At 42.0% G+C, this 25,308-nt stretch overlaps 2 protein-coding genes across 5 annotated transcripts; both read left to right on the top strand.

The window, feature by feature from the left end:
* Positions 1-545: 545 nt before the first annotated feature.
* LOC115574981 (uncharacterized protein C16orf45 homolog) lies at positions 546-10,290 on the top strand. The gene is made up of 6 exons (XM_030406699.1): positions 546-802; positions 3,763-3,883; positions 6,773-6,846; positions 7,922-8,036; positions 8,669-8,739; positions 9,339-10,290. The coding sequence occupies exons 1-6, from the start codon at positions 724-726 to the stop codon at positions 9,455-9,457; spliced, it is 579 nt and encodes a 192-aa protein (XP_030262559.1). The 5' UTR covers positions 546-723; the 3' UTR covers positions 9,458-10,290.
* A 6,447-nt stretch (positions 10,291-16,737) lies between these two features.
* Positions 16,738-25,036, top strand: tom1 (target of myb1 membrane trafficking protein). 4 transcript variants are annotated; one of them, XM_030408054.1, is made up of 16 exons: positions 16,738-16,926; positions 18,655-18,739; positions 18,872-18,950; positions 19,055-19,204; positions 19,334-19,468; positions 19,570-19,704; positions 19,862-19,978; positions 20,171-20,301; positions 20,385-20,427; positions 20,547-20,685; positions 20,784-20,847; positions 21,554-21,623; positions 22,019-22,084; positions 22,547-22,618; positions 23,207-23,246; positions 24,159-25,036. In XM_030408054.1, the coding sequence occupies exons 1-16, from the start codon at positions 16,875-16,877 to the stop codon at positions 24,251-24,253; spliced, it is 1,473 nt and encodes a 490-aa protein (XP_030263914.1). In that variant the 5' UTR covers positions 16,738-16,874; the 3' UTR covers positions 24,254-25,036. The 4 variants fall into 4 exon arrangements, with proteins under 4 accessions (XP_030263914.1, XP_030263917.1, XP_030263913.1 ...); XM_030408053.1 differs by having other exon boundaries at positions 16,739-16,926; positions 20,168-20,301; XM_030408057.1 differs by lacking the exon at positions 19,570-19,704 and having other exon boundaries at positions 20,168-20,301.
* The last annotated feature ends 272 nt before the right edge of the window (positions 25,037-25,308 follow it).

Below are 25,308 nucleotides of genomic sequence, written 5' to 3'. Positions count from 1 at the left end.
ACTTCTTCTTTTTAATTTTTTTTTTTTGGATTTATTGATAAGACAGCTTCAGAGATGACAGGAAATAGGGTGAGAGAGTGGGCAGGGTGACACAGCAGAGGGCCCTTAGTCCGGACTCGAACCAGGGGCCGCTGCAGCGAGGACAAAGTCTATGTACATGGGACACCCTCGGCGCTAATTGGAGACCTGGGTAGTCACTTCTGACATACTGCAGCTTCAGGCTAACTGAACTATTTAAAAAAAATGTTTGGATTATCCATAGACCAAGTAAAAAAAAAAAAAAAGCTGAACCTTAAACATCTTCAACAGCAAAATACAACGTGCAAATGAATAAAGTAGTAGTATTAATCCACAGACATCATATATAATAGTCAAACACTGACATGGGACATTTTGCTGCACAATAAGTACTTTAACTTTTGTAGTAAATGAAGTTGAAATAAGGTCATCCAGTAAAACTCAGCAGTAATGATGACGCTGCTGCTGTGTGTCGTCCCGCCGCTCTGCCAGCAGGGGGCGCCTCTCAGCAGCGCTCTGCAGCCTCAGCTCCTGCGCGCTGACATCCACCTCTGTCGGACTCGGATCAGCATCTGTCGGCAGCTCTCCTCCAGTTGTGTCCCCTCACGCGTCACGCCACAGACGCATGGACGCACCTCGCCTATTAACTTCCAAGCTGCACGGATATTTCCCGGTTGTGGAGAGGGGGAGGATTTTTTGAAGAACATGGAAAAGGAAAGAAGATCCTCCAAACAGTACGGCTCACTGGAGAGGACGCATGTGGACGCGGAGACGGAGAAACCAGGTGAGTTTTGGAGAAGCCTTTTAGATTTAATTGGAAGATCGCTTGATTGGTGAAAATAGGGGACATGTGACAACTTTAGGTGTAAAGGAAATGAATTTGAGGTCAAGGTTCCTGCAGATCCTCACTGAGAACATGTGGAAGTTCTCTGCCAGCAGGGCCGTACACAGGATCTTAGTTGTCCTAGGATGGCACGGGGGGGAGGACGACGACGACTTAGACTTATAAACCCAAGGAATTTCAATATGTTCTACGTTCTTTTAATTATCTGATGGAACTGAATAATTAACTGCTTCTCACGGCCAATATCGATAAAATAACCCATAATTTTACACTTTAAAGAGGAGGTCATACCCCGAAATGTATTCACACCCGAGGATAAGAAAGCAAAGATGGATGGTTTAATATTCCACAGTTCTAATAAGATTAGTTGTGTTAAAACACGTAGACTTTTCCCTCCTTTCAAACAAACTGAAAATGCCGCCGCCTGTATGAGAGTGTGCAGATGCTGTATTTGTCCATGAAAGCACTCTGGCTTCGTATAATCATCTGTATTCATCGGCTGTAATTTCAAAGAAGATACTGATAAAGAGGTAATTTAAAAAAAATGTCTAATTATATATTATGCATTTCTACTTATGTTGTCTAACTTTTACAAATATTGGTTTAAAGAGGCACTGCACCATGAAATGTTTTTTTGAGCTATTCAGATATTCAGTCAATCGTCATATAAGACGAAGAAAAACAGTCACTGATCAAATCAAAGCAGTTGCAGATTATTATTAAGTCGATCAACAAACCGGTTAAATCGATTTGTCGTTAAACTATAATCTTATTCAGTAAAATATGTTGAATAGAAATTCACAGGTTTGGGTTTTTTTTGTATGGATATATCTATGTTGCTGATAATTAATATTCTTTTGGTGTTCCTCCAGGTTTAGCTCTCGGTTCTCTGTTTTTCCCATTGTGCAAGCTTTTTCCTCTCGTGCTGTAATATCATGTGTGCAACATTTTATTGCAAGGACACACGCAGACAGCTATTAATTCTGTTTTACTGCCCCCTATCATGTAACACATGGTTGACTTTAACAGTGCCTTAGGGATGTGACTGTATTCTATCAAAATTGTATGCAGGCTGTAAGAAATCAAAGGAACATGCGGCCAGCAGCAAACCAAAATCAAACAAGTATAATTAAAGAGACGGCATGAATTGAAAAGCCAATAATAAGGAGCCTGTCGGAGGGCTCGGAGCAGAATAATGCAAACAAAAGGAAGACGTGCAGGCTGTTTATGATAGAAACTCCACGCCACCCATTAGTTATTAATGTGTGCATTCTTGTGGTGATGCACATGCAGATGAATAAAGTTGTGGGACCACCAGGTACATGTGTTAGTTTAAGGAGGTTGTGCGTTTGCGCAGCCTTGATATACCCCAGTGCTTCAGCGTGTGTGATCGTAACGTCGTTTCACACAAGGTCAGGTGATTAAAAGCCGATCCGAGCTCGGCTGGATGACTCATCGCTCCCGGTGAGGAGTGGGAGGCTGCACGTGTGGGGGGCGTGTAGTTATTGAGTGATGCTCAGAGAATTACTTCAACTGTTTCACTAATTAAGTGTTTACTAACGTGTGTGTTTCTCTGAAAATTGTAATCTTCTCTGTAAGATCAATTAGAACAGTCCAGCAGTCTGTGGGCCGACATTTGACCTGTCAGTGCAACAAAAACACTGGTGTTAACTAATGTCTGTCCTGACGGCTCAGTTCCGTTAAGTGTTCCGGTGAGTAAAGTCAGCAAAGCCAGCCGGCGCAGTAAAGGAGACTGAAACCGGATCACTGAGATAGAATGCTGCCGGTAATGAGGTAATTAGTTACACCTATGCTTCTCCTGCCGTGAAATGTCAAAATGTCTGCCGTGACGGTTCATTATGAACACAGCATGTTTAGCTTTGCAACGCGTCTCCTCTCACATCTTCGATTCTTTGTGAAGGCTGTTGAAGGGATTGCTTTTTGTGACAGTAATGTGACACGATAGGAGGAATTGCTGCCCTCAGTTTCACCTGAAATGTCTCGGGTCTACCGCTCATCACGTATTCCTTTTCAAATTTCCACAATGCATCTTTTGTGGATAGAAGTTCACAGATGGTACATCATTCTGGTGCCTTTTAGTTCTGCGGTGAATAAGCAATTAGCTATGAACTATTCGACCCGCTGTCAACTATTTTGATAATGGATTAAAAAGTAAAAACAGCCTAGATTCTCTGATTTCAGCTTCTTAAAGGAGACCTATTATGCTTTATTGATTTTTTTCCATTTCCTTCAGTGTTTTATAGGTTCTTATGCATGTAAAGGATTTGGAAAGTGAAAAAGTTCAAAGTACGCGCCAGCAGAAGCTCCTCTCGCCCACAGAAAGCAGTGCTCCTGAAACGCCACGTCAGTAGTCCCGCCTTTAATTCTGTGACTTCGTGACATCACAATATGTCACCATGTCACACATTTGCAAGAAACTGAAAACGGGATACGGAGCTGCTGCAGTGGACAGTATGAGAGAACTGATGTGCTTTTTGAGCATTAAAGCATGCAAATATATTCTGGTAGTAACCAAAAATACAATTATGAACTTGAAAATGAACATTATGTGTCTCATTTAAACATGAATGTTTTCTGGTTTCTTTAGTCCTCTCTGACAGTTAACTAAATAGATTCGGGTCGTGGATAAAATGGGACATTTAAGGGTGTCATCTTGTGCTGTTTGTCCCCAATTTCTGCCATTTTATAGACCAAACAAGTATTCGTTTAATCAAGAAAATGATTGACAGATTAATAAACAATGAAAATATTTTTTTTTTTGTTTATATGATGGTATCAGTCAAACATAAAGTCTCTGAACAAATAAAAAGAAAGGTGTATCTGTCGAAATAATCTCATTATAAACAAATGGATGTGTTTTGCTCTTGTCTGTCTTGCAGCAGAGGATGTCATTTCCATGGCTGACTCCACGATTACAGTCGAGGACATCGAGGGGGAGCTGTGCAAAATTGAGCGGATAAGAGACATCCTCGTACGGAGAGAATCAGAGCTGAGATACATGTGAGATCTGCTTCTTTAATGCTCGACTCGCTTTAATACCTTTCAAACGAGGACACGGACAAAAAACACACATTTAAGTCGAGTGGTTACAGACCATATTTGAGTTGTTTAAAGGTGCATTATGTAGTTTTGGGTAAGACATTTTAATCACAAGAGAAAGATCTTTATAGACTGATTATTAATGCTTGAACAAGCTAAATAAACAAACTCTCTTCGTTTTCTTGACTGACTAAATTGATTAAACAAAACTGACCTTAAAGGACAACACAGTTTTATACTGTTTTACTTCGTTTATATGTGGCGGACCCTGCCACCTTGCTAGCTGCAAACAGTATTCTGGGGACCTTATTTTCCTCTGAGAACAGCTTGTTTATTCAATAATGGGAGAAAAAAATATATATTTCTGAGTTTGTTTTAGTACTTCATTATTATTGTAAACATTAAAATTGAGTTTGAATTTCTTCTCCAAAAACTACATAGCGCCCCTTTAAAACAGATTGGATACTGACACACAGCGATGACATGATGATATTAGACCCAAGAGGATAATATTTTTCTTCTCTTACATGATGTTTGGTCGACTGCGCCCACACATGCGGTGAAGCTCCGCTGTGCAGGCATCTGAATACACCAAGATACTTTTAACAGCCCCTCAGGAATAAGAGATGATGCACAATGACTGTCAGCCAACACAGGGAGCAGCCATGTGCATGATGGCAAGAAACGTGTGAAGGAAACAGCGGCGCTATTTAGGGTTCTAGCAGTCAGCACACACACATCCATCATTTCTTTTTTTTTTTGGTCATATTTCTAAAGATGCCCTCTTCTCCTTTCTCTCTCATCCTTGCTTTTAATTATTTGACTCTTTTCCTGTGGAGACCGTCCTCATTATTTTGAGGATGGAGGTGAGCGAGCTGGGGGAATGAGAGCAGCGACCAGCAGCGCATAATGTGGTCATAGGATGGATCAGAGCAACAGAGGACATTTGCTCAGGGTTTTGTTTCTGCTGTCAGATAAGTGTTGTGGTTCATGATGACTCGGATCGGTTTCACATCATGTTTCCACATCCAGCCACATTCACCCGCATCCACCGGGTGATAAGTGATGCTCAACACCACTCCAGATAATACATTGTTTTCCCCCTGTCTCCAAGGGCCTGCATGTGTTGACATGTATTACATCAACTACAACACAGATGGCCACTGCATGGATACAACAAAATTGTATCAAATTGAAACAAATTACTTTTACGTGTCCGCACAGTTGTGGCTACATTTGAAAAGTTACGTGTTTTATTAAAGGAATACATTTTTGGAAAATGCACTTTTTTGTTTTCTCACTGAGTCTTAGACAATAAGTTAACCAGGCCTATCACTCTCACATCTGTGGGTTAGGCTACAGATAAAGCTAGTGCTACCAGTTTGTTAGCTTAGCTTAGCAAAAAAACTGGAAGCAACTGCCTTGGTGGTGCACATTAAATAAAAATGATATAACAGGTTAATTACAGAGCTTTAGACGTGCTGGTAGATGCATTTTCTTTCTTAGCCGGGCTAACTTTGTCAGTCTTCGTGCTAAGCTAAGCTAACTGGCTGCCGGCTATAACCTTATATTTAACAGATACGAGTTGTATCAATCACCTCATCGAACTCTGCAATAAAGCAAATAAGTGTGTTTCCCCAAAATGATCAAAAAATTGTCAGTATTAACTTTAATATTTGGATTCATTCATTTTATCCACTGTTTTAGAATCTTTCTTATATTTTCTTTAGCCTCCTTAGCAGCTTGGCTCTAGGGATGGTGGACATGATTGTTGCAACGTACCAGCGACAGATGCACCAAACTTTCATAGTATGGTTGCAGTTTGGTTAGGTTTAGGCACTTGGTCAGGTTCAGGGCTAAAAGTATGTGGTTACGTTTAGGCAATTAATCTACTTGTTCAGGTTTAGGCGCTACTACTTGCTAACTACTTGGTTAAGTCTAGACACTATATTTAATTGGTTAGGTTTAGGTCTTAATCCTATGTGGCTACGTTTATGCCCTAACCTAACTTGGAAAGATTGAGGCACCAACCCTTTCACACTGAACGCAAACAGCGGTCTCCTGTGCTTACACAAATATGGGTCGCAATAGGCTGCTTTCATAGTCGACCTATTTAGTTGTTTTTCTGATGAGGTCGGGCTGCTCGGTCCACCACTTTGGTCCCTGACTGAAATGACGCAACAACCATGAGCTAGACTTTCATTTGGCAGTTGATACGGCACCACCGCTTGGACTGACTGCGTCACAAACAAGACTACGCACATTTTAAATTAACACTCCTGACTGTCAGCAAATGAGTCATCCTGAACATAAACTGCTCAAGTACGCTGAAGTGAAACCTACTTTATTAAACCAACAGCTCGGAGAATGTATTTCCATCACAGTAATTTTCCCCTTTTTTGTCATTACTGTAATAGCGGCTCGCAGCACACAAACACTCATGTGACCGGCCCCTAATGTTTTGAAATCCGCACCAGAGTCAGGCAGGGAAATGAGATCTGATATCGTCAGGTGTGATTCATTCACAGAGGGCAGCGTGGTGGTGTTATTACAGCTAATAAACTCATAGACCTCGCTGTCGTCTCAGCTCACAGCCTAGTTTGATAAGTTTGCACTATTTCACACTGATGCTTATACGTAGTTAGGACGGAAATTGCTTTACTGCCTCGTTATGAAACCCACAACATGTTTTTAAAGCCCCTTTGAAGAGAGAACGAGTAACCTTGATCGGTGTAGCCTTTTCTGTAAAAACGCTGATTTTAATTTTCAGCTTCATTGTACTTTTCCACACTGGCATCAGCTGCTTCCTTGCCAAACGCCACTTGATAGTTTGATTGTTTTTCCTGTCAGGATGGACGACATCCAGCTCTGCAAAGAAATCACCAGGCTGAAGACGGAGCTGCAGAAACTCGTCTCAGTCCCAGGTGAATTAAAAAGCAGTCACAGTCTCGCTGTGCGCTGTCTGTCACATTGTCACAACCTGCAGACCTTGGGGTTTGGATGGGCCCGAAAATATTATCATTGAAAGGACGTCAGCCAGCTATAGCTGTCTGTGATTCAAAACCATGACTCAGATGACCTCACCTGTACAGACTGTACTGACACACTGTACAGACCTAATCACTTCTCAAGGCTTTTTCCTATTCCACTTGAGGGTTGGTAATATAAAGTATGTGTCCTATCTGAAAGTAATCAGGTTCTCACAATCCTCTTTTTTTCTTCATTTGGATGAACAGCTCGAAAAAAATAGAGATGCATCGCTGTTGCACCTGAAACATATAAACTGCCCTCCATTGTAGTTTTTTTTAGCCTAGCATTGTTTGAATGTGCAAATAGTGCACAAGCAAATACCTGCAAAACTACTGACCACCCTGCTAGCCTACACTGCCTTGTGTTTTGGGCGAATTAGCAAATATTAGTATGCTACGGTCACTCTCGCAAAGTAAGTATACGTGTGTGAGAGATTAATGAGTAAGAAACGCCAACTGAAATGTTAGCCTCGCTGGCGGTTGGCCCCCTACGTCAAGTTGGTGTCAGTTGCTAGCTCAAGAACCATGAGCAGCTAGCCAAAATGGCATTCATCAAAGACGTTCTTGTTCAAGTTTGTTGTTTAGTATTTTTTTGGTTGGACTAAAATTGAAACCATATGGAGGTGGTCAGCTTCCAAAAACGGCAAGTGGGCGAGCAGGTGTAGGCTCTCTGTTGGCTAGTTAATCCACATGTTAACCTAACCAAGCTAACAAGCTAAACTAAGATGGTGAACTTGGTAAGCATTACCTGCATTACCAGCATTTTAGCATTATCACTGTGAGTATTTTAGCCTGCGGAGGTTAGCATTTAGCTGTGCCTAAATGCTAACCCAGGTGCAATAAATCAGTGTTTCATGTAATTTCTTGGCAGATAGATACGCATTAGACAAAACAAAAACTTAAATGTAACATTTCTGCACTAAGTGACAGCAGTGTTTAATGTAACACTTGTCATGTGAATGCTGAACAGACAAGGACAAGTCCAAGGAGGACCGAGAGAAGGAGGAGGAGCTGCTGAAGCAGATCAACAAGCTGGTGGAGACCAGGGACTTCCTCGTGGATGATGTGGAGTTTGAAAGGCTGAGGTGAGGTTATTACACCCAGTGGCCGGAGAGGCCTCTGACTTAGTGCTGCTCTTCTCACAAGACAAGACAAGACAAGACAAGACAGGGAGCACATGTCTGCAGTTGTACAGGTCTGGAGCTTCAGATTATGGTGATAATGAAAAAACGATTACTCTGACGATTTTCCTCCTTTAGGTCGATGCCCCTCGCTGATTTGTACTTGTACTCGCTGATCTTCATATTGTTCAGCACGGCGTGTTTGTCTTCTGCGCCTCCTCTCTGCAAATTTGCACCGACTAATAATAGGAATCTCTCAGATTATTTGTTTGTGGTGTTGAATTAGCCGTCACCGCTGAGGAGCAGGCATTGGTTAATGTGACAGAATGCCTTTGAGTGGCATTTTGATTGGTCTCAGACAGATGGCAGAGACGTGAGAGGCCACCTTCCCTCATTAGTCAATGTGTTTCGGAAAGGGGATCGAGGGGAAGATTGCGTGTAGATGCAGCAGTGAGTTCCCAACATGCGCAGTCTATTAAAATCCTCTCGTCTCGTGAGGATTCACCAGTCCAGCCCGGTGACATTAAACAAGATGTGCAAGATCTTGGAACCCCCGTCCCTGACAAATAAAAACAGCCGATTGTTCTCCTCCACAGGGAGCGGGAGGAGGACAGAGAAATGGCAGCCTTCTTGCAGTCCAAATTTCCCAAGTCGCTGGCTGCTAAAGGTGAGTCCTGTGCGTGCATATGCCAGCCTTCCATCAAAGAGAGTGTTATTTTTGTAGGTGTGTGGATGGATAGAGTTAGATGTGAATAAGTTTTCTGGTAGTTTAGTTATAATCTTTCACCAGAGTTAGCAAGCAGTTAATTTGCATCTGTTGTTGGGCAGGTAAACTTAAAAAAACTACATAAAAGCAAATCATCCAGGTCAAACCCATTCTAAGTGTCCTTGAGCTGTTTATTCAGCTTCCAGAGACTTGGATAACTCTAGACAGGCCGTACTGAGCGGCTTGATTTTCTCTTTCAGATGATTTTTTAACAGTTTAAAACCATTCAGCACCTTCTACTTCAGATGTGGAGGAGAGCGCTGCGACGCTGTTTTGCTGCGAGGCTCCAGAAATGTTTTGTGGGCGATGAAACATGACCCAAACCTTCCACAGGAGCGATGTTGAATAGAATAGAGCCTTCATTTTATTTTTAAATTTTTTTTTACGTGAACTAACCCTTTAAAAAGCCTAACTTTTGAGCGACGGTCGAGACGACGGTAATGTGAACGTGCTGTGGTTGGTGTGTGGACCATTTACTTTCACGTCTCCTCTTCAACCAGGTGATCCGCAAAATCAAAAGGTGGTGTCCAAATCCCAGCAGACGTCGGCGCCGTTCATCACTAAAACTGGACTCACGCTCCTCAAAGACTGCTGCGGCTTCACCTGCTCCGTCATGTAACACGGACGGTTCTGCCTGCCTCCGCGTGAGTGTGTGTGTGTGTGTGTGTGTGTGTGTCTGCACTGTAACAAAGATGACCTGCATTAATCTTGAAGTGATCCCACGCTCGTCATGTAAGAGACGCGTGTTATAATACATTATGTGATTTGCTACTGTGATGTCTTGCAGCGAGCGCGCCGACCGGCTCATAGTATACTAATGGGTTCTGTCCAATTAGTATAATTAGATATTATTATGGCTGCCGTGCCCGTCCATTTGTGATGTATTACGGTGTGTAAGTGTAGAAGTGGCCGAGGGGACGGACGACACTCGCTAATCTCCCCGAGCCACTCGCTGTAGTGCTGTAGCAGATCTGCATTATAATAACACGGTTAGGACGGCAGCCTGTGATTACTTTTTCTCAAGTTCAAGCTTCTTTTTCATTATGCGGCTCATCATTTGGTGGGGAGAATGATCCGGTGGCTGCCCACTAGAAGGAGAGATACAGTGTTTGGAGGAAACATAAGATGAAAATCTTGCATTGATGTGATACGTTGGTGGTTAGATGTAGACAGAGTTGAACAAATGTGATCAGTATTTATGCAGAAGGCGTGAATATTGCGCATGCAGCAGTCCACAACTTAAACCAAAGTCTGTGTCTGACCAAGACGTAATTACACATCAAGTCATTTGCCTTACAGTCGGTGTTTTGTTGAAAAAAAAAAAAAAAAGATTTTCACGTATATGGTGAAAAAATAAATTGTGTCTGTGACCTGCTGTCTTCTTGTGTGGCTATGACTGTAGAAACTCTCTGCAGTGCTGCTGTAATAAAGTCTTTTAATGCTCTTCCTTTTTTCAGGCTGCTAAGTGTTTTTGTCTTCGCCCTCAGATACACACATACATACAGTGAGTCGTTAGCACCGTCTCCCTTCTACATGTGTGATATATTAGAACCAGCAGTTGTTAATGATAATTTATAAGCTATCTTCATATTGTTGCACCAAATTATGACAACAACGGTAATTCTACACAGTCAGTAACTTATTTTTTCATCTGAGGTACAAGACTCCCTCCCTGATTCTGTGTCCTACCCAAAATGATGCACAGTAGCCTATATTACCTGCTAACTAATATGCAGTTTAAACCTACAAATGTCTGGTCCTCTAGAATATGCTAACTGAGTAGGCTAGTGACTGTGGCAAATGATTTATTCGGTGCGTAAACTGGACATCTAAGGGTTAAACTGACAGCTAGTAACGGAAAAATGCATCAGATGCGTTGAAGCGATGCCACTGGTTCTGCAACAAATGATATACAGTGATCAGTCACGACCCAAAAAGGTCAAGTGAAATACACTGATTATCCATTTGCAATGAATTCTAAGACTAAGTACAAACCCTAATGGCAGTCCCTCCCAACCAGACCATTCAGCCTGACACACCACAAAAAACAAAAACTCCGGAGGAGCATGACAAAGAGCTCAAGGCATTAATTTGGCCTCTTGACAAACTGATTCATGGGTTGCAACCCAAAGAACTCAAAGAATCCACCACCAACGCCCTGGTGACGGACACAACAGGACTCCCCAGGTGATCCAGTGTCCAGGATGACTGAATGAATGTCAGGACCCAAAGTCTCCCTGCAGATCATTACGATGTAATGCGAAGAACTGTGTAATTCACATCACCTGACAGTCCTTTTACTGTTTTGACCGATCGGTGTATCGTTGCTCAAGTCTTTTTTTCCGAACTGTGTTACACACACAAAAACTTCTCTCCAAGCTCTCACACACACACAGTTCTGTGACCAGTCGCACGCCACACATGTAGCCTCCAGCGTGTGCATGGTGGCAGTTGTTGTATTTGCTGTCTCGGTGGGGAAACCAGGTGATGCCGACACACTCTGGAGGACATGAACCCACCTGAACGTTACTACCAGAAGAATCTGGAGTCTAGCATCCTCTGTGGGGAGATTCTGCCCACTCGTGGGTGATATGTGACCCCTGCAGTGTGAACAAAATCAGAAGAGATGATTGTTATTGATTAGGGCCTTTTGAAACATATTCTCACAAGCTGGGATGTCCTCCGGGGGGGTTCAGAAGTGGGGTTTGGAAGTGTCGGCCATTGTCTAAAAAGACTGATCTCCTTTTGTTCTGCATTAATTCTACAATATCCAGGACTGCTGGAAATACTGAACCTAAAGAGGTTTTCGCCATGGCAATGGGATGAGATGGTGGTGTGTGTGTGTGTGTGTGTTCACTGTAGTGAGGAGAAAACCAGATGGTTTCACATAACCTACCTAGGCTGCCTGCCTTCACGTCTCTCACACACACACACACACACACAAACACACACTGCAGCCACCGATGAGTCATCCAGTGGACTTACGGATGCATTTCCTCCAACAGCAAAGACCACTGTCTATAACTCGTCCTTGAAACGGCTCCTGAATGGACACGTGGAGCCGAATATGAGCCTGGTTGGTGTGCATGTGTCTTCGATACTCACGTTTGACTCGCGAAAGAGCTGAATCCATGTTCAGTGATGCACACAGTCTGTCCATGATGTTGTTTTTTTCCCCCCCTTTGCCTCCTTCCCTGCAGTAACGTGGTCTGCTTGGAGCTTCTGTTCTCGTGGCAGCTGATAAAGGCCGTCACAGCTGGCTGCAGATTAACAGGCCAGCGTACAGCCGAGCAAGCCTCTCCACTGTATTTAATTTGCAGGCTGAGAAGACTAATCAGCGGGCTCCATACTGTGAATACAGACAAGTTACTGCCAACCCACTCTAATTGGATGCTAGCGAAGAAGCTGCTTGTTCTTGTAGGCAGCGTTGGCTGAGACATTTAACGGTCCCTGGAAAGGTGATACCGTGCTTCTCCAATTAGAGGCTTTGTGCTTACTTCTTTCTCTCTTTTGTTTCTTCCTTCTTCACAGCTTTAATTCTAAAACTTAAAGAAAAAAACATTTAACAAGCCCAGCCTCAGTCGTGGAGCAGACAAATCAACTTGTGGTATTGTACATGTGTATTAAAGGCTGCACCGCCTGCCTCCAGCAGTTTACAGTCGGTCCCCCTGGCAGTTGTCTCTGACATTTACTCCAGGGGGGAAAGCAGATGAGAGATCTTTGTGTGAGTGCACGTCCGCCGCTGAGAGCTGCGAGAGGGAACACAACAGAGATAAAAGCTTCAAATGGATGGGAAAAGACAAGCGAGGCGACGGCACAGAGACGGCAAAGGGAAAGGAATGCAATGGAAAGTGTCAGACCTTCTCCACGCATCGGCCTCACACAGACGATTCAGCGTCGAGCATATGACTTAACGTGGCAGAGCTTGCATAGACAGGTGCATTCTTGTTGTTGTGTCACCGTGCAAGTGTTATTTCACTCGCCGGTTAAACACCAGAGCGCCTTGTCCTGCTGCCTCTCACGTGACCAGTATGGATCTTTGAAAGGACGAGAGAGTTGATCGGGTGTAACAGTGAGAACCTGAAGAATTAATGATTCCCTGACTCTCGATGGGTTTATCTTTAAACGCTTACTTTAAGTAACTCGAACCCAAACTGAAAACACATATGATTGGTGTCAGATGTCCAGCATGTTTCCACTGCCGTCTCACAGCAAAAGACTCAGAAATCAGATTTGACCCACAGCCACCAGCTCCTGAATGGCACAGTTGATGTTTATCAAATTGGCTGCGATGATGCCATCGTCTGTGACATTTCAGCCTATTGGATGAACACCGGGCCGACATTTCCACTTCAACAGGTGGCACATTGGGTATTATTCAAAGCTCTGAAAATATGATAATAAACATTCGGAAAAAAAAACCCAAAACATATTCATTATTCCTACTAAGATTCCGACCACACGGGAGCAATAAACTAGGTCATTTCTGTTTATGACTGAGTCAGTTTGGCCGCTTTATTATGAAAGCCTTTGCCGGAAGTGTCCATATGCTATAATGTCAGTTGTAACACTTGTGCAGGTTAGACTGGTTCCCACATTGAAAAACTGTGACTGAAAGAGTTCTTTGTTAATGTTGTTATATTGACAACGCCATACTCAAACTTTCAAAATAAAACAATAGGTGTTGCCAGTATGTGAATGGAGGTTGGCAATACAATCGCAGAGGAAGTATTATTGTTGAGCTGTTTGTTTGAATGCATCACACAGACACTTTATACTGTATAAAATGTAAGCTATGAACTCTGGTTCTTTTAACATCAGTGTAAACGCCCTTATTATTACATTTCACTAATATTATGCATTATTATAATCAGTGTCCATAATAATAACAACAATAAAAATAAGTAATGTAGATATCTGAAGTATTCCCACTGAAATGTTAATTGATCATATCTTGCATTGTCTCACGCAGTAGCATAGCAACCACTGAGGTAAACAGACCGTCTATGCCGCAGCTGTACTGCACAGACAGTATAGATACCTTTACCAACGCACAACTACGAAACCATCGCTCAGGAGATTAAAAAAGAGATTTCATTGCCGCAAGCAAACTGGATTTTTCTTGCGCTGTGAGGAGATCAAACGGTGAACTTTATCAGAGGAAACGTGTCTTTTTCTCGAGGGAAAGGACGTTATCCGCAATTACAAACCAACCGCATCTTTATCTGGCCTGTGATCACCCACATAAGCAGCGTACGGTTCTGTTTTAATGGGCACAGCTGTATCATCCCTGCTGGTGTAAACACACGAGTGGGTTGTGCATCAGCGGGGACAGTAGAAAGTATATTCTCTGTTGCGTACTGGGCGGTGAGTCACTGCGTCTGAGTCACACATCCACATCACGGCTTTGATCGGACACAAATGTGCCTCCCCACTGTGATTGACAGTTACATTTTAGAAAGTAAACCGCCTATTATCTCTTGGCAGCTGTAAATGCCGTGGAGGGTGACAATTAGTGAGTGAAATGGAGATAAACTTTCAGGGGCCTTTACGTTCAGAAAGGAGTGTTTGTTTAGTGTAAGCAGGGCGAGAATGACCTGCCTGCCTGAGGCAAAAATGGAGCTACTAACTTTTAACCCCTGCTGGTTTCACCTTGTGTACAATGACGCAGCACAATACTCAAATAACAATGGAGGTTTTGACACAGAAACCCACCTCGAGACAAAGCTTCAAGTTCAGGTAAGGAATCAGGAGCCACCCTGAAGCCCTCATCATGTCCGCTTGCTTTGAGCACTGATGTAGCATCTTCCAAATCGAACTTTCAGGTAAAAAAGTTCAGACCAGTCGACACAAGGGACCCGGACCCTTGAGGATCTGGGACAGCTGCTGACTTTGCCTGGGCAGGAATTGGGGAGTCAGCAGCAGAAAGCTCTGGGTGGACAACCTGATATTGTGAAATGTGAAATCAAACAGTGCACCCATGTGGCTGAGAACCACACAACACAAGCATGGAGATGTGAGGTAAACACCATGAAGGCCTGGTTTTGCACAACGAAAATAATTATTTGCACAAAGAGAGAGAGAGAGAAATCTCTCTATTGACAGTAATAAAATTAACTGAATGAGACTGAAGTGTTTAATTAGGGCCATGTGATATTTTTATGTGCTCCTGAACAAGTGGACTTTATGAGACATCTTTGTCAAGAAATGTTTTGTTTTTTTTCCAATAACACATACAGTAGAAATGTACTTCTGGTGCTAAAGGGACAATCGACTGATTTGACGCATGAAGTTCAATAGACTGGTACTCAGTCTTTGTAAATAGCTATATAATATCTCCAGCCGTTTCGGAGGAGATTGCCGAACTTAATTTATTTCTTAAAAATAACCTGAACAACGTCAATCAAGAACATATCTTCATATCTGGAGCTTGACCCAAACTACAAACCTAAAATAAGGATATCCCCACTGCTGCTGCTTCAATTTTGAGTGGGTTTTTGTCTCTTTTTGAGTCCCCTAACTTTATAGTTGTGCAGTTGTAAATCACAAGACAAAAACAAACCTAACAGTATTTAATTACCTTCATACTTCATGACTTTACCTGAGTTTGTGAGAATAAGTTACCAACATGGTTTTGTACAGATGACATGTTTCAGAAACCAGCTAGCCTACAGAAAATGATGCATTACTTTTGTTTGATGACCCGGGGACACCAGCTGTAAAAACATTACATAAAATGTTTTTTATATGGTTTGTATCTGCGATAGATCAAAACAGTACCAAACCCCATATACGTCTATTAGTAGTTATGTTATTGGAGTTTTATGACAGTCAAACCTAAGCAAACATACTGTACACTGCCTGTGAATGTCTATTTGACAAACCAAAGGATTATATAGGGAATATATATATACCCCACTGCTCATGCATAACCTATATAACATATGAAACATAATAGTGCAAGCTCAGTTTGTTAACTACATCAATACTTTCTGCATATTGGGTTTTAATCAGGGCCACAACTAACGATTCTTTCACAATTAATCAATTAATCATTAAGACTAAAAAATGACAATCCTTACATTTTAGTGGCGTGAACCTATTGCTTAGTAAGGACAATGAGGGTGTAGAGGCGGAAAAATCGTTAATCAGTTGTCATTGTTTTTTTTTACATAGCATAGGGCCGGTGGGACGCCATGCAAACAATGAGGATGTGTCTGATTGGGGTTAAAACAAATGAATATAGGCTAAGCAGTATTATGTCTCTGCTGTCATATAGTTCTGCCAGAGTCTAAAAACATAGCCTACATTTGAAATACAGCACGACAACATGGGCTTACATTTGACCTTTAGTGCATATAGTGACACTACTGCATAATCCCAGAATGCACCAGTGCTTGTTGTTATAGGCTAACTGATTATTGTCTCATGACAATAATATGGATATGATGGATACTGACCCCTGCACACTGGTATTCCCGGTTTGCAGGGGTCAGTTCTGCAGTTTCTGAGGTGCTCTGACCCAGTCGTCTAGCAATCACAATTTGGCCCTTGTCAAACTCACTCGAATCCTCTACGCTTCCCCATTTTTCCTGCTTCCAGCACATCAACTTTGAGGACAACATGCTCACTTGCTGCCTCATGTATCCCACCCACTAACAGGTGCCATGATGAAGAGATAATCAGTATTATTCACTTCCCCTGTCAGTGGTTATAATGTTATCCCTGATGTAGGTGTGTAGAGAACCAGGTTTGACTTCCTGGGATCACTTTATCCTCCAGCAGTGAGTGCAGAGATGCAGAGTGCCTGTGTGTGGTGCAGTTACAGCGCGTATCGACCGTGTGCTGACTGCGGGCTGCTTTCCCTTTAAAGTGTGACGCAGCTCAACTGGTGCCCCACTTTGTTGTGTGAGCAGCAGCAGCAGCGGCGGCAGCAGCAGCAGCAGCAGGAGGAGGAGCGGGGCTTGTCGTAGCATACGGCTCTGCTGCCCGGGGACGTCGGCGCATTCGCTGGGCCCTCACTCACCGCTCTCAACATGGAGTTCTTACTGGGGAATCCGTTCAGCACGCCGGTGGGACAGCTGATAGGTGAGCCGTGGTGTGACCGACACAAACCACATCTTTTATAACCAAATTTATCTCAGGCAACCTCTTGCTGGAGTCGTGACGCCTCGGACACCCTTCATCCCCCCGTCGAGCCGCCGCTTCGTTTTTTATCGTTAAAGGTTTTTTTTTATTATTATTATTACTGCACGAAAAAACGCGTACAATAACGTCAATTCATTGAAAATAGTAAATCCAAGATATATTTATTAAGACTGACAGAGGAGGTTGTGGTTTGAGTGACGCGTCCGCTCTACAATGATTCGGCAGCGAGGCGGGACTTGGGTGCAGTGACGCTGAATTGATTGGCTGTTTACCGTGTCTGTGTAAGCTGCCAGTAGCTGGGCGGGACACGAGCGGCCGACATCCTCCTGACCTAAATTAAGACGCATATGCGGCTGTAGCCCGATGGCTGTACGTGTGCCCCCATTCACTGATGGAAAACTGAGAGTTGGGGATTAAAACAATAGATGAGCAGATTTGTTTGTGGCAGACACGGTGTTTACTCAGTATTCAAACTAAATCAATTCGGTATCTATAAATGAAATCTATTCACACCTGTTTTTAAAGGAGTCAAAACAGTAGATTTCACACTGCAAAGGATTCAGATTCATAACAGCTATGTCTATGAACTTGGACACAACACAGAACAGCTGTAAATAGTCGCCATTTTTGCCATTTAGGCATTTATGCACGTGACTTGTTGGTTGATAGCCATCTTAAACTATTTTACTGATTTGAAAAGCCCTGTACTCATACTGGTTATTTGATTAAAACTAAAAAGATGTAACATATCATCTTGTACCTTTGGAAAAACAGACAAAGCGGCAGAAATTGCATGCACAGTCAGTTCATGTTCATGGATCGAAGCCATAGATAACCTTTTATTGAGACTGACGTTATGAACTACTACTAATAATAATGTTGTTTTTGCGTTGGTCTAATTTGGTGACATTAAGAAATCTGGTCTGAGCAAGTTTATTATTCAAGGCAAATAAAAATCGACAGCCTTTTTTCAAATGTAGATAAAGTTTATTGTGCACCGCCCGTGGACTAATTTTGAAATTTCTTGTCTAATCGTGTTTTCTATGTAACTCGTCGATGAAACCAGATCATCAGCATACAGAAAAGGCTTAAAATCAACTGCATATTTTATATCTATTGCATATGTTAATATGGGTAAGGAATGCATCACGTTGATTGCTGAGGACTGACCCTTTATTTTGTTTGTCAGAACATACAGTATACTATGAACGTGATATGTTGAAGAAGAACTGATATTATGTTACGAGAATCATGTATCAAACATTAAATGATCAAATAATCTTTTGAATAAACTATGATAACTACATCTTTAGAAGGGCATTTTAAACCTGTCGCCAAATCCATATCGTCCACATAACTCACATCAGTCATTTCTTCAATCGTATCTTGTATGTACATCAGGAGGTGTCAAGGTCCTGAGATTGATCCCTGCGGAACGCCACACACCGCACTGTATTCGTTAGGGTCAGAAAATGAAGTGTACCGTAGAAACTGTGAGGTGTTATGTTTGTCCAACTTGGACACAGGTGTGATTTATTTTATAAGAAACATGTACTAAGCATTGATAAATGACAAAATCACAATCATGAAGACAAAAGCTATATATATGATAAAATCCTGAGTAAACATCATTCATATTACTCAGCGGTGTATGCTCACTTATTTCAGAGAGTGCGACCGGTTCCAGCCTGCCATCAGAAGACTGGGCTCTCAACATGGAGATCTGTGACATGATCAACAGTGCAGAGGAAGGGTGTGTACAGTGTGTACAGTGTGTGTGTGTGTGTGTGTGTGTGTGTGCGCGTCTGTTATCTGTTGGCATCAATAACAAACTAGTCCTCTGGAGGAATCATGCCTGTGACTGTTGAAAATTCTCTCATTACAGACCTAAAGACGCAGTCAGAGCCATAAAGAAAAGGATTGTGGGGAACAAGAACTTCAAGGAGGTCATGCTGACGCTCACTGTGAGTGTTGTTCACTCTGTTGACTATTTTGTGTCCTCATCACTTGGTTTGAGGCGGTAAGTGTAGCCCTTTCGCTAACACCCCATATCTCCTTCTGATGTCAGGTCCTAGAAACTTGTGTGAAGAACTGCGGCTACAGGTTTCACATCCTGGTGACGACGCGTGATTTTGTAGAGGGGGTTCTGGTCCGGTCTATCATCCCGAGAAACAACCCGCCATTAGTCTTGCATGACAGAGTGCTCAGTATTGTACAGGTAAAATAAGAAAAAGGCACATTACATGTCTGGTAACAGTAGTACAGTGGAAAAGAAATCAGGTTGTTGTCTTGGCGTTGTCACATTGCTTGACAATCTGGAATTCAACTGAGGCTTTCTCTTTTCAAGGCGTGGGCCGATGCATTCCGTAGCTCACCTGACCTGACAGGCGTGGTGTCTGTGTACGAAGATCTACGAAGGAAAGGGCTCGAGTTCCCCATGACAGAACTGGATGGTTACTCACCCGTCCAAGCCTCACAGAAGGTACAAACTCTGCCGGTGCGCTCACTGTGAATAATTGTGGTGCTGCCTGTCATCTTTGGTCATTTTCCTTTCGGGGCATTTCTGTACCTTTTGCTTACCAGACTTTTCCTGGGAACGGGCCTACTGTCACTACTCTGCCTGCTGTGGTTCTTCCTTCCAAACCTCCGCTCAACCCACCCCAGACTTCTGAGTTCAAACTGGCCCTAGAGGGAACCACTGCCTTCACTCCCAGCCAGGTGATGGCCTGGCCTTTTTCGCTGTCTCACCACTCCTTTTTGTGTTTGTGTTTTCTCAATTGAATTTCTCGCCTCCAGCACTCATGAAATCAATACGTGGCTTTGCACGGAGTTACTATAGCTGTGTTTATTTCTGACCTGTTACTGATATTTCCAGATTAAAAAGCTGAAGAACGAGCTGGGAGTGGTGCGAAGCAACCTGACCATGATGTCAGACATGATGAGTCAGCTGGATCCTGTCACAGTAAAACAAGCAGACATGGAGCTGCTGGAGGTAAAAAAAAAAAAAAAAAAAAAAAGAGCGAGAGAGAAAGAAAAGATGGGTTTTTTCACATCACTTCCATCCATTCATTCTGAGTAACAAGTGTGTTGCCCTTAACTGATCTCGTACGTTATACATTTTGCGTTGCATCTACCCCCTCAATCCCCCACCCACACATTCTTTGTCTGGTTGTGTCATTAGCAGTTATACACAGTTTGTAAGGAAATGCAGGAGAGGATAGTGAAGATGGTCCCCAGACTCAGTGAGGAGAAGCTGATTGAAGAGTTGCTGGCAACTAACGATGAGATGAACACTGCCTTTACTCGCTACCAGAGGTCACCTTCATTTATTATTGTCATATAATTATATTATTAGAGAGCCATTTGACGATGACACACGTTTGTTTTGCCGCTTAAAGGTTTGAAAGACGAATAACAAACGGTCCAAATGCAGCACCGAAGGTAAAGACCATTAAAATATTTTTTGAAGTGGGTGTTATTCCTACTTCACAACTCAACATTCAGAAATGTATGAAACGGTTGCATTGCGGGCTTTTAATCTGGTGCTCTTTGTCTCTCAGAGCCACTCATACGTCAACCTCACGGACCTCGATTTGACAGCTGAGTCCGTCAGCCAATCAGGGGCTGCATCACTTACCAACAACATCTCACGCAGCCAGTCCAGAGCTGAGAGCTTGTCCAGCCAGATGGCAAGACTTAGTAAGTACTGTGACTGTCACACGTACCTTTACACTGAGCATGTGCAATACTGTAGTTTTATTCTACATATTCTAAACCTGTGGCTGTTCTTCTTGCAGGTACAAGTGAATCAGACGACACATTAACACAGAAAATAAATGTCTCAACTCAACAAAGACCAAGGTACAGGAACACTACAAACAGCAGTTTAAATGACTTTGGAGACTTCCACAGTAAACATGGGTTGCAAAGCCTGTATTTTTCTGGTATAACTGAAACAGTGATTTGCATCAAGAGGACATGCAAAGTAGTCAGCAAGCGGAGCAGAGAAGTCTAAACTAAAAGCAATGAAGAAACAATTGACGTAGTATGCCAGAGATGATGGTGATGATAATGAACAGGTCAGAATACTCATAGCAGTACATTATCAGTATACAGTAAATGCAAACGTAATGAAACAACATTAAAATGGAACTTTTGACAAATTGTGAATTGTTGATAATATCCACTTTTAGAGTATTCAATTCATGTTCATGAGGAACATGGTGGTGTTAATAAAAGGCACTTGAGTCTATCTGTGGGCGTACATCAGATATTAAAGGGTTGGAAATGATGGAGTAAAAGGGAACATGAAGCAAATTGTGCTCACTTGTCATATCACAATGTTACAGTTACAGCCTCACAGAGCAGTCATGCAGCTCTCTTACGAGCAAATTCTCAGGAATAGCATTTGGAAAGATGACCTTTGTTTTGGAGTTTAACTCTGTCTCACTCTCTTTTTTTTTTTTTTTTTAAGATGAGTGCCAGTATTTCACTGTGTGTTATGATGATATGTTATGTTAGCAGCTTACATGGCAGTTAAGCAACGTGCAAATGTTGTGTTTTTCAGCGAGCACAGTGAAGTTGCAGTGGACAGCCTGGCTCAAGCTCTGGACAGCAGGCTACTAAACACTGGAACGGTAAGCATAGATGGCGTCTAATTCAGGTTGCGCACGGTTTAACAGGATTAGTCACAATAATTATCACATCATTTGTGATGCGACCTGAGGGACTGCTGGAAAATTCAGCGTGAAAGTTGTGTATTTGGCTTTCGATCCGTTTCTAGCTTTGAAATGAAAACTCTGACGTGCGACAGAGTATCAAGCTCACTGAATTGATCTTCATGGTATTGTACAGAATGTCTTAACTGTATTAGTTAAAGGGAGGGATTGAGGGGGCTCGCCGTCAGTGAGTTTAATTAGTTTAGTCAAGAATAAGTACAGAATTACCTGGTCTATAAAAGGCTCTGTGGTTGTGTAAATGTGTATGTTGCTTTGTCTTCTCCCTCTAAATGAACTCTCTGTCTGTGATGAAGGATGGCAGCCCAGCCTCCACCTGCAGCTCCTCACCTAAGTTAGATTGGATGATTAAAAGGGGAATGGTGGGTTTGTTTCTGAAAACGTGTCCTGGTTTTTCATCGGTTCACCTTTCCACAACCTCTGTCTCTTTGTTTTGCCTGGTCGGTTTATTTTACTTTACTTTTGCTTTGGTCTGGATTGATTTTGTTTGGATCCATTTTTGGTGTTCAGTGTTTGAGGTATTGTGTTATAACACATTGGTTTGCATGATTTGGTTTTTTTTTTATATGTGGCGAAGATGAATAGTTTTTTTGGAAGTTTACTTTTGTGCCTACGCCCACAGCCGAGGCATGACGCTGTTTGGGCCACACTGTCCTGATATGCTGCATTGTTTTCATAGCTGTTGTACTTTGTGGTTCACTTGTTGTCGTTTTCATTTTTTGGTGGTTCGGTTGTTTGGGACGTTTTGTTACATTTTCATAAAACTTAACCAGTCTTTATATTTTACTGCCCTGACCACACTGATGCTCTGCTTTCTTCCTTAGATTCCTATCAACCAGTCCAACCAGCCCGACGTAATGGATGATATTGAGAAGTGGCTAGCGTTGGATGATGAGGTAAATGGCCGGATTACTTAATTTAGTCTAAAAACACGAACGTATAGTAACTGTGTTGTATTGTTTTTATGCTGGACTTTTTTCCTGTTCATTTTTGATTCAGTGAAGGATCATTCTGGTCAGTGTCAACGTGATAAATTCTGATTATCCATTGCTTTACACTTGTGTATTGCTGTGTGCTTTAAATACTCGATAAATACCAGGATGTCCGCGTCAGTACTTTGGCTCGGGCTGCCAATAACATCAGTTTCATGATTTCATGTTTCCTTCAGGATGAATTGTAATGACTTTGGTAACACTGTAACTTTTCATCTAGCGCCATCATCGGGTCAAAATTTCAATTTGGCCACTGCTTTGGTTGATTCTGAGCTGTAATTTATGTTTAATGCTAATTAGCGAATGTCAGCGTACTATAGTGCTCATTTAAGTTGGTAGACAATGTAAACATATTATATAGCATGTGTCAAAGATATCAAGTAATAAATGTTAGAGTCTAAACTATTCAAAATGATCTGATATAATGACACAGGTCTCCTTTAACCGTATCGTCTTGTATCTGCTCACATATGTCTGTTCTGTTTGACACAGTACGATGACTTTGAGGACTCAGACGGTGTGACCAGTGAAGGTGAGAGTCCTTACAGTTCACTTTCTCTTTAAGATGAGCACCATTTATCAGCCATTATTTCACTTGGCCTTTATTTACACCTGCAGCATCGAGGTGTTGTATATTCAACCTAGTGTTTGTTTGGCGTCTAGATTGTCATAAAGCTAGTGCACACAGCTAGTGGTGACTTTTAAAATTATACTTTGAACTACAGGGGTTTTTTTCTTCATAAAACTCTAATTTCTACATAACAGTTTCATATCTGCTGCTCATATGTATGTAGGAGTTTATTCTATTCTATTCTTTTTAATTATATTGTTTATTTTTTACTATTGTTGGTTTTTTAAAAATACTACTGTCCTTTGGCTGCTGTGGCAAACAAATTTCCCGTGTGTGGGACAAGGAAGTAATACCGATTCTGACTCTGATAGATACTTCTGCATTTGACCTGCAGGTGGCACTAGAGGCTTAACTGGACATGTAGTGCCACATGTCACTTCTCTTTAGACCTATTCAGTCATCATATGCCATATTGTTTGTTTTAGTAACAGAACGAAATAATCCAGGCGAGTAATCAGTCAAGTGATATTTTACACTGGAACTACTAACTCCTCTCACCCAATAATTCCCCATCGAGGAATTACTGAGTCTGCTTTTATGCTTTTATTTGTTTGCAAGCTTGCATAAAAGTCTAAAGAGTGAGATAAAACTGATGGTGCTGATGATAAGGCACAGCCGCAAAAGTGGTTTTGATTTCAAGGTCCTACCTCACAAAAGTCTCATGTGGTATATTTCTCTTTATTGTTGACACCCACATCCTTTCATAAACTCCCAACACTGTTTGCATTTTGCTACTTCTTTATCTCATATCGTAGATTTAATCTAGATAGCTGCGGTTTTATCTCATCTAATCCTGCTTCTCTCCTTCTGCAGAGTTCGACAAGTTTCTGGCAGAAAGAGCAAAAGCGGCCGACCGCCTGCCGTCGCTGAGAGCTTCCTCACAGGATAACAACCACTCTGAGTCTTAAGCTGCACTTTAAACCTGCCAAACTAACACTAGTCCTGAAGCTCCTGCACCTTCGGCTGAGAAGTGGAGATTTTAGATCAACGGTTGAATGGCACATAAGACATGGGAATTACTGCCCATATCTGAAGAAGGACATCATGGCTTTGTATACTGCTTTTACTTGGGAGAAAAGGTGTTTGGTTTTTTTTTTAACTGATAAAAAATAATTTTATTTCATGTGAGACGGAGCTTTTTACTTGACATTGTTATAAGTGTTTGTCCATGTGTGGAATGCAAACATTTGCACATTTTATATGGTTACATTCCTGCTGTTGAATGAGAGAGAGGATATTGTTACGAAAACAAATGTTGCAACTTAGGTTATGTGTTATATTGCCGATATATATGTTGTCATCTGAATGATGACAGGTTGCAGATAAATGTCCCTGTCAACGTAGCAAACACTGCAAACTTGTATGTGAGAGAAGCTCAGCCTTCTGCATTAAGGAACGCTTTGATACCTCACATCGCTGTTGTTGTAGGATGTCAAAGAAATCTGAATGAGGTTTCCCTCCAACATTCCTGTGTGAAGACGTCTTACTTGAAATTTAACAGGAAGTGGTGACAGATTGCTGTCATATATTAAACTAAAATTATTAACTGGAAGTCTGGCTGCTCTTATTGTAACCTCACAGTGCAGAACATTAAGGTTTATTGCTGTATAATCCCATCCATGGCTTTGCAGGTGTGTGACCAGTGCAAATCTTTTTAATCCCTGTCTGTTGTAAATTAAATTTGACTTAAAGTTCCTGTTTTTATTAAATGAAATATGAGATTTCTAAAAGGTACCATATGTAGGATTTTTTATTTATTTAATTGAAACAAGAAAAATTACAAACGGAATGTAATGAAATAATAGTTTTGATGATAGTTTTATGTAGCAGAAGTCTTTGTATCTGCTGAAGTTAGCATGCTAACCAGCTAGCCCTGGCCCATAACACCACACTGTACTTCAAGCATAGTTCCAGCTGGGAGGGCGAGTGTCAAGTTTGCGTCGCTTGAACAGAACTCTTGGCT

Source organism: Sparus aurata, chromosome 23 (assembly GCF_900880675.1).
Source record: "Sparus aurata chromosome 23, fSpaAur1.1, whole genome shotgun sequence".
NCBI classification, from domain to species: Eukaryota; Metazoa; Chordata; class Actinopteri; order Spariformes; family Sparidae; genus Sparus; species Sparus aurata.
The sequence above is the reverse complement of the archived record's forward strand: the minus strand, read 5'-3'. Positions and strand labels throughout refer to the sequence as shown.